The sequence below is a fragment of the Saimiri boliviensis genome, chromosome 14, assembly GCF_048565385.1.
Source record: "Saimiri boliviensis isolate mSaiBol1 chromosome 14, mSaiBol1.pri, whole genome shotgun sequence".
NCBI classification, from domain to species: domain Eukaryota; kingdom Metazoa; phylum Chordata; class Mammalia; order Primates; family Cebidae; genus Saimiri; species Saimiri boliviensis.
The window spans coordinates 93,531,288-93,546,890 of record NC_133462.1 but is presented as its reverse complement, the minus strand read 5'-3'; the positions used below and the strand labels follow the sequence as shown (position 1 = coordinate 93,546,890).

Sequence of the window (15,603 nt, the reverse complement as noted above, 5' to 3'; positions counted from 1 at the left end):
TATACTCTTCACTGCCTCTTGAACACAGTATACCTGCTTCTGCCTGTAGGTCAGTCTCGTCCACATGCTTCTCACTGAGTGTCACTTCTTTAAAAGCCTAACGTTCCTCTGTGACACCATGCCAATCATTCAGCTCTGTCTAGGCCACATTAGTCTTTTGTCTTTGAATTTGTGTGTACTTTGCTTGCTTTTTTATTGTTTAAAGAGCAACATAAAATTCTTTAAACAAGTCATCTTACTGACATTATTATTATTACTGGCAATATTCATTGTGCAGTACTCAGTATTCAACAGATTTTTAAAGTTCTTTATTATTTGTAAACATACTTTACAAAGTATCTTTGAGATTCTACATGTAGATTACTCATTTTGAACATTTAAATAACTTTTCTAAAACTAAACTTCAATAAATATTGCTTTCAGGTGCATGGTTGAGGCCTGGAGTTTTTTGCGGCAACATTGTAATAGGTTGAATATAGAGGAGTTACTGAAGCACATGTATGAAGTCTGTCAGGAAATGGGCTTAATGGAAGATTTACTGAAGTTACCATTTACAGACACTGAGCAGGTAATTACTTAACAATGTAACCTTGTCAGAAATTCAGGATGAGCTGGTAGTTTACAATCTATTTTGTTCTTTTTAGGAATGTTTAGTGAAATTTTTGCAGTCCAGTGCCAGTGTTCAGAATCATGAATTCCTTTTAGTTCACCATTTGCAGCGTGCCAATTATGTGCCTGCCTTGAAGCTGAACCAAACTCTGAAGATTAATGTTATGGTATGATTAAGTTGTCTTCTTATGGGGGGGTAAGAGAATAAGGAAAACTGGGGACTTTTTTGGTTTGTCATATAAGAGCTTACAATGGTTTGGTAATCACTGTGCCTTACATTACCTTGAACTTGCAGAATCCTCTATTCATCTCTGTAGCAGAATTGGGAACAGGGTATTACTACCTAGTTCTTTTATGTATGCCATTTATGATCTGATATCTGCCTACAATATTGCCCTTTGACTCAGGGAAAATGAAGGTGTAGAGGCCAGCAGTAGGAATATATATAGTAGAAAGATGATTGTGCAGGAGAGGACGATGTGGAGGTCAGCAGTGGGGCTTACACAGTACAAAGATCGTTGACTTCACAGGTCAGACTAATTCTTCATTTACTCTGTGTGCTGGGGACACACTCTAAGTCTTGGTTTCATCAACGGTAAAATCATAAAATCTCCTTGTGAGGTTATTTTGAGGATGCACAGAGATGTGTGTGAAGTAGAATGTTGCCTGACAAGTGTGGATGCTTAATACGTGATAACCATTGTTTTTATTAGTTGTGAAGAATCAAGGCTTGGTAGCAGAGATTTGGAATTTATTGATGGGTGAGGATTGATAAAACAATTAGATATGTGGATGAAGTTATTGGTTTGGAAAAGTGGATATGTAGGTAGGAAGGTATTTTTGGATATTCATAATTTTATTTTAAATGGTAAATATAGAATTATAGCACCTAACATTTTGAAGGTTAAATTTTTTTTTTTTAACCAATTTTGATATGTTTAATAGAATGATCGTGATCCTCGTTTGCGGGAGAGATCACTGGCTCGAAATTCTATATTAGACCAGTATGGAAAAATCCTTCCTAGAGTCCATCGAAAATTAGCCATTGAACGAGCTAAGCCTTATCATCTGTCAACATCATCAGTTTTTCGATTAGGTAAGAATTTCATTGGAGAATATTATCATCTATTGGACCAAAAAAGTTATTGAATGATTACTTTTCTGAAACCACCTTAAATTTAGCTCACTTTTGCTAATACGTAGCAGCCAAGGTATGCCTTGGCGATATTGCTGCTTGGTTCCAGACCACTGCAGTAAAGTGAGTATCATGATAAAGCTAGTCTTCTGAAGTTTTGGTTTTCCATTGCATAATATTTACACTATGCTTTTAAGTATGCTAGCATTATTCCGAAAAACAAGTGGACATACATAATTTTGAAATGCATTATTGCTTAAAAAAAAAAAAAAAAAAATGCTAATGATCATCTGAGCCTTCTACGAGTGGTAATCTTTTTCCCAGTGGAGGGTCTTGTCTCAGTGTTGATGGGTGCTGACTGATCAGGATGGTGATTACTGAAGGTTGAGTCGGCTGTGACAGTTTCTTAATGATGATGACACAATGAAGTTTGCCACATCAGTTTCCTTTCACTCAAGTTTCTCTGTAGCATGTGATACTGTTTGATAGCGTTTTACCTGTAGTAGAACTTCTTCTAAAAGGAGTCAGTCCTCTCAAACCCTGCCTCTGCCCTGTCATCTTAAGTTTATGTAGTATTTTTAATGCCAGGTGAGTAACAAACTACCCTACAAGAAGGCAGGTTTAGATCAATCGGACTTCGATTATTTGGCTTCTGAGTTAGGAGGACAACGGTGGGAGGAGTCTCCAGAGCAAAGACTAGTGCAGGGGTCCCCAAACTTTTTACACAGGGGACCAGTTCACTGTCCCTCAGACCATTGGAGGGCCGGACTATGCAAGGTGTGACACCCTTCACAGCCAGCGCTGCTGCCTCCACTGTCCCAGACCGCGGTATCCAGTGTCACAGGCCCAGCACCGCCTCCAGTGCTGTCTACAGGGATGGCGGTGATCAGCCTGTGACACTGTGTATACAGCGTCCTGGACATCTGCAGCGGCAGTGAGCCTCTTCTGTGGGAAGCCCACTGCTGCATGTTTCTCCTATTGTAAGACACCTCCTAAAAATAAGACAGGCCCCGTCCTTTGGGGGTAAAATTAATATAAGACAGGGTCTTATAATAGGGGAAATACGGTGTGTAGTCATGTAGGGGGAGACTTTTGGGCAACGGGAGGTTATAGGGGCCATTGTGGTGGTGTACATTTGGGGGAGTATGGGGGCCACTGTACTGTGTAGTAATGGTTACAGTGCTTTGCCTTCCTACTTCTGCTGTTATTTCACACTGCTTCCGGTGATGTGGGGCACCGCGGCCGCAGACCGGATGTGCGTCATATGACGCGCTTCTGGAGCCATGACCCGTGCGTCCCCGCGTCACCGGAAGTAGGACTGTACGTGAGCGACATACTGTGCTCCTCTCACTGACCACCAATGGAAGAGGTGCCCCTTCCTGAAGTGCGGCGGGCCGGATAAATGGCCTCGGGGCCGCAGTTTGGGGACCCCTGGACTAGTGTATTGTCTTTCCGGAGATCACCAGCCACAGTCATTAAAAGGACTAAACGGTAAAGGGAGGAGTTTACTTTTTATATGGTGATTTATTACCAGTTAAGATTTTTTTCTTCAACAGAAGAATATAGAGTATAGAGAGTTCTATAAGGAAGAGAGTTTGAATATATCAAGAGAATGGCAAGGGCACATTTTACTTACATATGATATCCCTTCCCCAGAAGAGAAGCTTGAGATTAGATACTAGGTTATAGGAGTAAGTTGAACCTAGTAGAGCCTGGTCTGAGGGCTGTGGTGCAGGCTTCATGCAGGAATGATACCTTTTAGGGTCTGAGCCCCTGAAATTTAAGAGAAGAGGGAGTGGTAAATAGTACATGGTCCAAACAGGGTTTTGTTGGTCTGGAGGTAATTTGGATTTTTGAGTCTTAGGATGAACCCAGTCTCTAGGTTAATATGAGTGAAGCTTAACCTCAGTGGAAACTAGAAGATTGTGGTTTCACATATTTTGAGAGTTTGTGTTTCCTTTTTAAAATCTACAACGTTTTGCTGCCCTCTCGGTCCCAACAGCAGTGAATGTCAGATGTTTGAGCATGCCAAGGCAACTAGCAGGTTGAAGTGTTTGGATGCCTGGGGCATCACTGTAGTCTTTTTGTCTGTCTTTTCCTGGCATGCCACCCCAGCTGGATAGCTTGGGTTAGTGGAGTCATAAGGGAGCCCGATCTGAGTATTATTTTGTACAAATTGGAGGCACCTGTTAGATCCTTGGTCTGTTTTATCTCTTACATCTGGTATCTTTATTACCTTAAGTAATGGCATAAGGTTTTTTTTGTTTTGTTTTGTTTTTTACCATAATGTGGTGATCTATGGCCATATTTAGTTATAGCCCACCCTAGGTTTTTGGGAATCTAGATTCTTTTTTTGGGGGGTGCGGGGGGCATTAATAGTTCATCCTTCTGAATCCAAATTTGGAAAATACCCTTCCCATTTGGCTTTAATTCTGAGGTGAATACTGAGGCTGGTACCTGAGGAGTAGGAAGTCTGGGATCAGGGTCATTTGTAAAGTTCACGTTTGTGTTGTATCATGTTGGAGTATTCTCAACTCCCAAGTGAGCTTGTTTATATAGCTTGTTTCTCTTGACCCCTTTCTGTGATGTTACTCTAATTTACGAACAAAGGCTTTATTAACTTCAGAGTTCTGAAAGAGTTTGTTTTTAGGTCCTTCGGACTAGAGTGTATTTTACCAGTAGTGGTGTAAGTATTTGTGTGGGCGGGTTCCTGGGAGGTGGGCAGGAACATGGCAGGGCTAGGATCTGGCACACTTTCATATGGATACTTTGGCTGTCTCTCGGTTTTAGTTTATATTGTAACATCCTCCCATCAGGAAGCCAGTGATATTTCTGTTTTTAGTTTTATCTCTGGATAACTGATTGAGGACCTAGACCATTAATGTCTGACTCATGGTTTGCTTTTAAGCTTTTCTCATTAATAGGCAAGTTGTAACTACTATCATAAGACATGGGGGCTGTTTCTTGGCCACCATGTCAAGTTGGTTAGAAAAATGGAGCCACCACCCTTTTTTGTGGTCCTAGCATTTGGATAAGTACTGCCCTGGCTAGTCCCTGCCTTTTTGGGGCAAATAAGTCAAAAGGTTTAGCCAAGTTAAGCAGGGCTGCAGTGGGGAGCAGCAGTCACTTGAGTGCTTGGTTAGTTAGTTTTTTGAAGGCCCAGTTGTATTGTTTCTCTTATTTAAAAGGGTCTGACTCTACCTCTCACAGCTTTTTATAAAAAAAGCTTTGTTAAAATACTCAAATTGGGAATTTATGTGTGACAGAATCCTGCCATTTTCAAGAATTTATGTAACTCTTTTTGGTTCTGAGGATGAGGTATTTGATATACAGCCATTTTCCGGTCCTGGGAAAGAAACCTCTGTCCCCGAGAAATTAAATAGCCTAGGGCTTTTTTTTCCTTTTGTTTTTTTGAGGTCTTCTACCCTATTTCAGCTAGAAAGTTTAGGGTACAGTATTTTTACTAGATTCCTCTTTAGAGGGGCTAGTAATTAAAATATCACTTATGTATTATACTTTTCTCTTTTAAAATAAAATTTCTGTAATCCCTGGAGACCCTCCCTGTCTGTTTTCACCTTATTTCCACACTGTAGATTCCATCTCAAGAAACTACTTGTTTGCCTGTCCATAAGCAATTCCTCATTTATCCATGTTTTATCATGAGATTGCAGCAGTTCATTGCCTCTTCGGTCTGTCTTTTGTTTTTGTTTTTTAAGAGACAAGGTCTTGGTCTGTCCCCCATGTTGTAGTACAATGGCATGATCGTAGCTCATTGTAGCCTTGGCCTCCTGTGCTCAGGAGATCCTCCTACTGCAACCTTCCGAGTGGTTGAGACTGCAGGTCTGTGCCACCATGCCTGGCTAATTATTTTTTGTGGAGATGGCCTCTTGTTGCCCAGGCTGTTCTCAAACTCATGGCCTCAAGTGATCCTCCCACCTTGGCCTCCAAAAATACTGGGATTACAGGCATGAGCCATCATGCCTGACCCAGGCTCTGCTTCTCATTCTAGTTCTCTTGCCGTGTCCACCATACCTGTCGTCGTTGTCTCCACTGAAGTCTTGAAGCCCTCACAGTTACTCATGAGAGATGGAATCACCTTTTTCCAAACTCCTCTTTTTTTTGAGACGGAGTCTTGCTCTGTCATCAGGCTGGAGTGCAGTGGTACAATCTTGGCTCACTGCAACCTTCGCCTCCTGGGTTCAAGTGATTCTTCCGCCTCAGCCTCCCAAGTAGCTGGGACCACAGGCGTACGCCACCATGCCTGGCTAATTTTTGTATTTTTTGTAGAGACGGGATTTCATCATGTTTGCCAGGATAGTCTCGATCTCTTGACCTCGTGATCCACCCACCTCGGCCTCCCAAAGGGCTGGAATTACAGGCGTGAGCCACCGCGCCTGGCCTCCAAACTCCTCTTAATGTGGATAGTTTGACCTCCTTCTATGAACTCTGAATGGCATCTAAAATGGTGAATCTTCTCCAGGTTTTCAGAGGACTTTGCTTAGATCTCTCAGAGGAATCACTGTCTGTGACAGCGATAGCTTTTTGAAGTATATTTCTTAAATTATATCTTGAAAATTAAGATACTTTGTGATCCATGGGTTACAGAATGGATGTTGTGTTAGCAGGCATGAAAACAGCATTCATCTCCCTGTCATTAGAACTCCTGGGTGACCACGTGCATTGTCAGTGAGCAGTAATATTTGAAAAGACTTTTTTTTTCCTAAGCAGTTCTCAATAATAGGCTTAAAATATTCAGTAAACTATGCTGTCAACAGATGTGTTATCATCTAGGCTTTTTCCTTTGATAGAAGACAGGCATAGATTTCACATAATTCTTAAGGGCCTTAGGATTTTTGGAATGGTAAATAATCTTCAATTTAAAGTCATCAACTACATTTACCCCTAACAACAGAGTCACCCTGTCCTTTGAAGCCAGGCATTGACTTCTCCACCTTAACTCTGAAAGTCCTAGATGGCATCTTACTCCAATAGAAGGCTGCTTCATCTGCACCAAAAGACTGTTGAGTAGCGTAGCCGCCTTCATCAGTCATCTCAGCTGGATCTTCCGGGTCACTTCTGCAGCTTCTCTGTCAGCACGTGCTGCTTCGCCGTGCACTTTCGTGTTAGAGAGGCTTCTTTCCCTGAAGTCCCTGAGCCACACTCTGCTAACTTCAAACTTGTCTTCTATTGCTTCCTCACGTCTCTCAGCTTTCATAGAACCGAAGACCATTAAGACTTTGCTTTGGATTAGGTTTTGTTTTTAAGACAGAGTCTCCCTCTGTGGCCAGGGTTGGCGTGCAGTGATAATCATTGCTCACTGCAGCCTCAAACTCCTGGATTCAAGTGATCCTGCCTCAGTCTCTCAACTGTCCGGTGCTACAGGCATGGGCCACAGCACCTGGATAGGTTTTTTGTTTTTGCCCCCTGCCACCGTGGTCTCAAACCCCTGGGCTCAAGTGATCCACTCGCCTTGGCCTCCCAAAGTGCTGGGATTACAGGCATGAGCCACCATGTCTGGCCTAGATTAAGTCTTGGCTGAAGGGAATGTTGTAGCTCGTTTGATCTCACTATGTAGCCTGGGCTACTCTCAAACTCCCGGTCTCAAGTGATCCTCTTGCCTCAGCCTCCTAAGTAGCTGGGACTACAGGCATACACCACTGCACCCCGCTTGGTTTGATCTTCAGTCCAGACCACTACAACTTTCTCCATTTCAGCAGTAAGGCTGTTTTGCCCTATTACCATTCATTTGTTCACCGAAGCAGCACTATTTAATTTCCTTCAGGTTCGGTTTTGCATTTCCAACTTGGCTAACTGGCATGACAGGTCTGGCTTTTGATTTAAAGTCATATACATGTGACTCTTCCTTTCACATGAACACTTGAGGTCTTCGTAGGACTATTAGTTGACCTAGTTTGGACATTGTCAGTCTGAGGGAATAAGGGAGGTCCTCCAGGAAAGGGAGAGCTTTCACGGGGTAACAGCTCATCATTGGGAATGGCTAGTTGGTGAAGCAGTCGGAACACATATATTTATTAAGTTTGCTGTTTTGGGTGCATTTTTTAGCTTCTCAGTACAATTACAGTAGTAGCATCAGGCAGAGCGTGGTGGCTCACTCCTGTAATCCCAACACTTTGGGAAGCCGAGGCAGGCAGATCACCTGAGGTCAGGAATTCAGGACCAGCCTGGCCAACATGGTGAAACCCCATCTCTACTAAAAATGCAAAAATTAGCCAGGCGAGGTGCTGGCAGGCGCCTGTGATCCCAGCTCCTCGGGAGGCTGAGGCAGGAGAATCGCTTGAACCCGGGAGGCAGAGGTTGCGGTGAGCCGAGATCGCACCTGTGCACTCCAGCCTGGGCAACAGAGTAAGACTGCATCTCAAAAAAACAGAAAACGAAAAAATAATAATAAGGAGTTGGCAGATGCCTGTAGTCCCAGCTACTTGGGAGGCTGAGGCAGGAGAATCGCTTGAACCTGGGAGGCAGAGGTTGCAGTGAGCCGAGATCATGCCACTACACTGCAGCCTGGAAAAAGAGCGAGACTGTCTCAAAAAAAAAAAAAAAAAAGGTAAAGCAAAGCACAAGAAAATGAGGTAGACCTGTACTCATTCATCACAGGGATGTTTTTTTATTGGCTGCTCTATAACCCAGTAAATGTAAGGCTTTCTTAGAAGATTTGACTATTACTAGGGTAGTGCCTAATGAAAGAACTCATTTCAGTTGAAGGCAAATGTCCATCTTCTAGAAAACACAAAGAAGAACTTTTTTTTTTCTTTAACCGATTACTGAAATGCCAACTTGTTAATCCTGCATAACTATAATGAAACCAAAAATGTATAGGGCCAGGGCTGTGGCTCACACTTGTAATCCCAGCACTTTGACAGGCCGAGGAGGGAGGATCACTTGAAGCCCGGAATTGGAGACCAACCTGGCCAACATGGTGAAGCCCTGTCTGTATTAAAAATACAAAAATTAGCTGGGTGTCGTGGCCGTGCCTGTAATCCCAGCTACTTGGGAGGATGAGGCAGGAGAGTCACTTGAACCCAGGAGGTGGAGGTTACAGTGAACCAAGATCACACCACTGCACTTCCGCTTGAGTGACAGAGCAAGACTATGTCTCAAAAAAAAAAAAAAGAAACCAAATATAATTTTAGCTACTCTTACCATGTAATGTGTTTTTTTCCCCAATCATTCTTTCATATGCTTTTATTAAAATCTTGTTAGAGATGCAGTTCATTCTTCCATTCTTCATTTTGCAGTTTCTAGGCCCAAACCATTATCAGCAGTTCCAAAGCAAGTTGTAACAGGAACTGTGTTGACAAGATCTGTTTTCATCAACAATGTGTTATCTAAAATTGAAGAAGTTTGGGCGAGCAGAGAACCTGTAAATAACATCACACCTTCCGTTAGGTATGTTTTTCTTGCACCTTTTATACTCATTCTGCTTATTAATCTTTATTGGACAATCAACAGCATTCATCAACAATCCACTCCCATTGCCTACGTTTATTAATGTATGTTAAAAAGAAAAACTATGTTGGCTATGTTTCTTAGAAGAGTTTTTTTAAACCTTTAAAAGCGACATGTACGGTGTTAATGTAAATGATGCAGAAATACGCAAAGTAAAAACCTAAAAATCCTGTGTTCTCCCATCTCATCTGCTTTATATCAGGGCTCGTTGTGATACATTAGAAGTTAAATTTTTGTTTTTGTAGTTCCAAAATAGAAGAACCATCTCCTATAGTGCATTCACTCCCAGCTCCAGGGCTGCCTGAGGCATTTTTTGGAACACCAATTTCAAAAGCGTCACAGAAAATTTCTAGGTAAGAATTTATTAAATCATTCTTAGAGACACAGTGTTAGATTTAGATGATAATTAAAATTGTAATTTTAATTATATTTAACATTTTATAGACTTAAATGAATATTTTAATACTAGCTTTTTATTGTAATTTGGGCAGCAGTATAGTAATTTTAGGAAATTTAACATCAGGTAGGAGTATACTTGAAATTTTTGTTAAATAATTTCAGACTGCTTAGTGAACAGGAGTGAATTTTGTCTCATGAGCAAACTATTAACTTATTTTCCTTGATATTATTTCCTTGTTAATATACTTCTAAATGAAGGTTGTTTTTATACTTACTTACAAATTAATCTTGGGTGGCTCATTGAAGCTTTCTTCTGTTCAACAGTGCCTACTAAAATGTCTTGTGTTGCCTCAGGTGCAGTACTTTTACATCTTACCTGTGGTGTTACAAAAATTGTTAAGTTGAAGTTTTATATCCAAGATGAAATTGTGATTGCAAGTATTTACTTATGAGCATTGGTTAATTGAAAAGTTGTCATAATTATCCATCACAGAGAACACAGTATGTCTCTTGATATATTGATTCTTTGTCCTTAATATGCCCAGGATCATTGCAAATTTCATCAGAGACAAAATTACATTGTTTACAGTATTTATGATGATTATAGATGTTCATTACAACATTATCTGAATTTTTGATACTAAAGGAAGATACTTGAGATAAGGATGTACAAACAGCTGAGGCCAGAGGTATTTATAGAGTGCAATGATGGACATATTTTAAAGCTTAGAAGGAGTTTTCATTTTTTTGGACTAAATTTAGTTGTTCCCCTTTACTTACTCTCATAAGATGGAAAGATCGTATTTTAAATGGAAAGAAGATATTTTAAATGAAAGTCGTTATTACTGACATTCTTTTTTCTACCAATAGTTCTGATTTTTTTTTTTCCTGCAAGTTCCCCTTTCTTGGTCTTTTTATACTTTAATAGCTCTGAGGTTTAGCAGGGGGTCAATAATAGAAGTTAAAAGACTTTTGATTAAATGGCCTCAGGTCCTTAAAGTATTGTGAGAATTTTTTAAAGCCAGTATTAACTCAGATATAAGAAAGCTAATTGAGTTATGAATATTTCCTTCTATAAAAATAGTTTTATTCCCTGATTCTGTTTTTCATACTGAGTTTGCATTACTGGGTAGATACTATATTTTTCAGTGAAATAGGGTAGAGCAGATGACATCTGAGGGAAAATCATAGCAAGCCTGAAGTGCTAATATATGTAATTGATGTTTTATTTTTATGTGATATGAGATGCATTCTTTATTTGGATTATGGTTAAAAAAAAAAAAACAAACATTTATTGAAGTCCTGAGACCTAGTGCAATATTTAACATTTCATTTAGAAAATATCTTAAAAATAGTTCTCTTAAAACCTATTTTTGGCCGGGTCCAGTGGCTCACGTCTGTAATCCTAGTAGTTTGGGAGGCTGAGGTGGACAGATCACCTGAAGTTGGGAGTTCGAGACCAGCCTGACCAACATGGAGAAATCCGTCTCTACTAAAAATACAAAATTAGCCAGGCTTGGTGGTGCATGCCTGTAATCCCAGCTGCTTGAGATGCTGAGGGAGGAGAATCACTTGAACCCAGGAGGCAGAGGTTGCAGTGAGCCGAGACCCTGCCGTTGCACTCCACCCTCAGCAATGAGGAAAACTTGGACTCAGAAAAAAAAAAAACAAAATCAGTTTTGTTGATGTGGGAGTTCTGCTTTGACTCAATAGGTTGCACAGGCCTTGCTTTTGAGAAGCAGTCATTCATAAATAAGTCCCTTAAACATAAATATTAACACATGCAACACATTTAACAAAATGTTCCTTTGTGATAGCTCAGTATAAAAGTGAGCAAACTCTTTTTCAAGTACAGAATTTAAATGCAAATGAATAGAGAAGTGAAATCAGAAGAAAAGAAATATCTAGCAGCCTGATTGCATAATCTTGGTTTGGTAGAAATCTAAAAGCTGTGTTTGATACAGAATAACAAGTGGGAAGACCTTTAAATACTTCCCTGCTGTTACCTATGTTGGTCTGCCACCCCTAATAGCAAAATGCTCATCAGTAGGTAGAATGATAAGGAAGGCACAGCAACCAGCAACTTTTATTTCTGGCCTCCAAAGCATCATGTACTTTTCTGGTTATTCTCAGGTGAGCCACGTTGGCATTTGGGGGAAATAAAAAGGGATTGTTTTTACCACTAGAATATCAAACCATAAAATAGACTGTTTATTAGGAAATTGAGAAAGGAGTGACCTATGCAAATAGTCCACCAAAAATTATTACCTGAAAACTCTACTTTTGAGTTTAAATTATGTATCTATAAATTAAGCTTTAAAACTTACTTGGATTATACATGTTCAGTACAAGTAATCAGTGGGATCAGTTTTATCACTGGGACTAGGACATAATGGAAAACCTTGTAGTAGAATCTTTTTTTTTTTTTTTTTTTGAGATGGAGTTTCGCTCTTGTTACCCAGGCTGGAGTGCAATAATGGTGCGATCTCGGCTCACTGCAACCTCCGCCTCCTGGGTTCTGGCAATTCTCCTGCCTCAGCCTCCTGAGTAGCTGGGATTACAGGCACGTGCCACCATGCCCAGCTAATTTTTTGTATTTTTAGTAGAGACGGGGTTTCACCATGTTGACCAGGATAGTCTCAATCTCTTGACCTCATGATCCACCCGCCTCGGCCTCCCAAAGTGCTGGGATTACAGGCTTGAGCCACCGCGCCTGGGCAGTAGAATCTTAAGATTGTACTTTGTCACCAAACTCATTAATTTGAAGAAGTTAACTTTCAGAGGGGGCGGTCACTAGTCTTCATGGCAGTGAGAACCATAAAGGCAAAAGGAACCAGTATTCATTATATATATCACATGCAGGTGAATGGTTGTTTTACATGTTAGTGAATGTTAGTGAATGGTTTGCCAGGGAAGCCTTGTCCTGTGTGCTTTAGTATTTTAAATCATTGCCAGTTCATCCGTATTTGAAAATAAATGCCGGGAACATGGTGGGAACTCAGAAAATATAGGTAAAGGTAAGGAGGACGACTTGAACCCTTTTGAAAAGTCAGTTGCTACATGCAATTCTTAATTTTCTGTTTTGCTATGAAATAATTTTCTGACTTTTTAAATGCATGGTGGCACTTTGGATTACGTTAATACTCTCGACTGAATTTGTATTTGCATGTGGTTATCATAGTTACCAGTGAACGTGGGAGTCTGATGAAATGGGTACTAAATTCTTTTGGTTTTTCAGTATAACTCAATAAATGCATATTCTCATTCCAGACTGCTGGATTTGGTTGTTCAGCCTGTCCCCCAGCCTTCTCAGTGTTCAGAGTTTATTCAGCAAAGCTCCTTGAGATCTCCTTTGTACCTCATATCCCGTTCACTGCCTTCAAGTTCGCAATTAAAAGGTTCACCTCAGACCATCTCCAGAGTTTCAGAATTACATTTGCTTGAAACTCCTCTTGTTGTTAAGGTTAGTATTTACACATCTGGTATTCACAGTGAAACTAGATGATTCTTCCTTTTCAAGTAGCAAGGAGAAAAATAAGCAATCTAGAAGTGATACGTTGTGAGAGTGCTGGGAAGTCCTTTAAGCATTCTTTTATGTTTTTCACATCTTTTTAAACAGTTGATTAAATTTATCCTTTCCTGTTTAAAGTTAACAATTACACGTTATTTTCATAAATGTAATGCAAGTTGTGGTCATTATAAATTTGCCTTTGTCATTTGTAATACTTTCAGGTTCTTGAGTTTGTTTTTATTTTATTTTTATGTAAACTCCATTGCTGATACTATTATGCTGTTATTCTATCAAATGCTATTTCGTTCTTAGGTTTATTTTTATATATTCAATTTTTTGACTCCTGATGAAGCTATAAACTGTCACTCCTTCCTGGTTTCCTTTATCCCTCTTGAAATTGCCTTTTCTCACCCCTCAAAGGCTATTAGCTCAGAAATCATAACACTGAACTTGTGTTATCTGCTAGTGGTGGTCTTTTGCCTTTCCTTTTTTAAAATTCCTTTACATATTATCTCCCTAGCCCTTGACCAGTGTTACGGATTGAAACCCAGAAGCTTGCTTTCTCCCTCATCCCTCCCCATTGTCCCTGGGTTTTCTGTTTGGATATCTAGCGTTTATATTGAAGCTAGGGAATCCTGATTTTTTAAGTTGAATAAAAGATATCTCAATAAATGCTATTCCTAAAATGGTTATTAAAATAAGTTGAAAAATAAAGTTTCTCTAATATTCAATATAGTTTTATTTATTTAAAAAATTACATTTTATATTCTCTACAGCTAAGTTCAAATGAAATAAAATTGGAATAATTTTCTACCTGCTCCCAGAATAGCCTAGAAAAAAGAATTGTTATGGAGGACATGTCTAACGAACTCATTATAATATAACAACATTCAGTAATTTGTTTACTAGGCCTTTAGAGGCCAAGTTAAGGAAGGAATTATCTCTACTAAATAACATACATGCTAATTTCAGATTATTTGTATTCATTGTACTAAATCTTCAGAGGATTCTAATATGTAATTTGGTTATTACTGGATTTGTGTGATGAACTTTTTTTCTATAATATACTACAGTCTTACTGTAGATTTCTGTAATTATTAGATCTCTGTAATTCTGTAATGTTAAGTAATTTATCTTCCTAATTGGCACTTTATTTTTTAGTTGAATTTGAGCTGGAAATAATGCTTTTAGAAAGATTGTGGACGCAGTTTTAGGTTTCATAGGCTTACATGTAAAAAGCTCTGGAAGAATTTTGTATTTTCTTTGCAGAAATCTGGAATAAATATTTCTATTTACATGCTTAGTAGAGATTAGACTATAACCACTATTGTGACTCAGTTGACCCAGTCTGTTCTTATATAAGCATCTTTTCATGGTGTAATTCTATTTGCTCTTTATCCTAGAAAGCTAAAAGTTTGGCCATGTCAGTTACTTCTTCTGGATTTTCTGAGTTCACTCCTCAGTCCATCCTGAGATCTGCTCTTCGATCAACACCTTTAGTGTCTCCCTCTCCATCACCTGGAAGGTCTCCTCAACGACTTAAAGAGACTAGAATTTCATTTGTAGAGGAAGATGTGAACCCAAAATGGATTCCTGGAGTACGTTTGATAATTGGGAGAAAAGATATTTAATAAGAATATATTCGCTTCTACAAGTAAAAAGTTACATAAATCAATTTTTTAAATACCACTATAGATTTTTTTTTTTTTTTTTTTTTTTGAGACCATCTCACTCTGTTGCCAGGCTGGAGTGCAATGGTACGATCTTGGCTCACTGCAGCCTCTGCCTCTTGGGTTCAAGTGATTCTCCTGCCTCAGCCTCCTAAGTACCTGGGACTACAGGTGCATGCCGCCACGCCCAGCTGATTTTTGTATTTTTGGTAGAGATGGTGTTTCACCATGTTGGCCAGCATGGTTTTGATCTTTAGACCTTGTGATTTGCCCACCTTGGCCTCCCAAAGTGCTGGGATTACAGGTGTCAGCCACCACGCCCAGCCTAGATTTTTGTATATAACCTTGCAGATAGTAGTACAATCAGAAAATATTAGTTCTGGAAGAAACACTGGGGCCATTGGCTCAGCCAAACCCATCATCTTACAGATAAAAGGGCTTGGAAGCACCAAGTAAGTTGGTTGTAGTCATCTAGATATATGGTGGTAGAGTTGGGACTAGGATCCAGATTTCTTAATTCTTAGTCCTTCTTTTATGTTTGCTTTTACGTTGTATTTTGTTACCTGTAAGTTTCTAACTGGTGGTGTAGTTAGGAGGGTGTGTCTCTAGATCCACTGTAGGTTATTAGGAACCTTTCAGTGATTATTGATCATCTAGCCTGTTCTGTGTTTTAGTCTTCTGAAAATACTGGTATATTACCAATTAGGGAAACATTAGCCACATTAACTTTTATGTACCAGAAGAGAATGGATTTAGAATAAGTGAGTTTTTATTAAGGAGAGAGTTTGGGTACAAACAACATAGAAAGTGTG

At 39.6% G+C, this 15,603-nt stretch overlaps 1 protein-coding gene across 5 annotated transcripts in view; it reads left to right on the top strand.

Moving 5' to 3' along the window:
• The window catches only part of AHCTF1 (AT-hook containing transcription factor 1), an 87,012-nt gene that overhangs the window by 50,405 nt on the left and 21,004 nt on the right, over positions 1-15,603 (top strand). For all 5 annotated transcript variants that reach the window (XR_012513620.1, XM_039464282.2, XM_074385446.1 and 2 more), the window contains 7 exons: positions 424-568; positions 645-776; positions 1,555-1,705; positions 9,001-9,151; positions 9,457-9,564; positions 12,881-13,073; positions 14,525-14,719. Coding sequence is in view for 4 of the 5 variants with exons in the window: in XM_039464282.2 (XP_039320216.2) it covers positions 424-568; positions 645-776; positions 1,555-1,705; positions 9,001-9,151; positions 9,457-9,564; positions 12,881-13,073; positions 14,525-14,719 (1,075 nt within the window). In the remaining variant the exon portion in view is untranslated. The remainder of the gene's footprint in view (positions 1-423; positions 569-644; positions 777-1,554; positions 1,706-9,000; positions 9,152-9,456; positions 9,565-12,880; positions 13,074-14,524; positions 14,720-15,603) is intronic.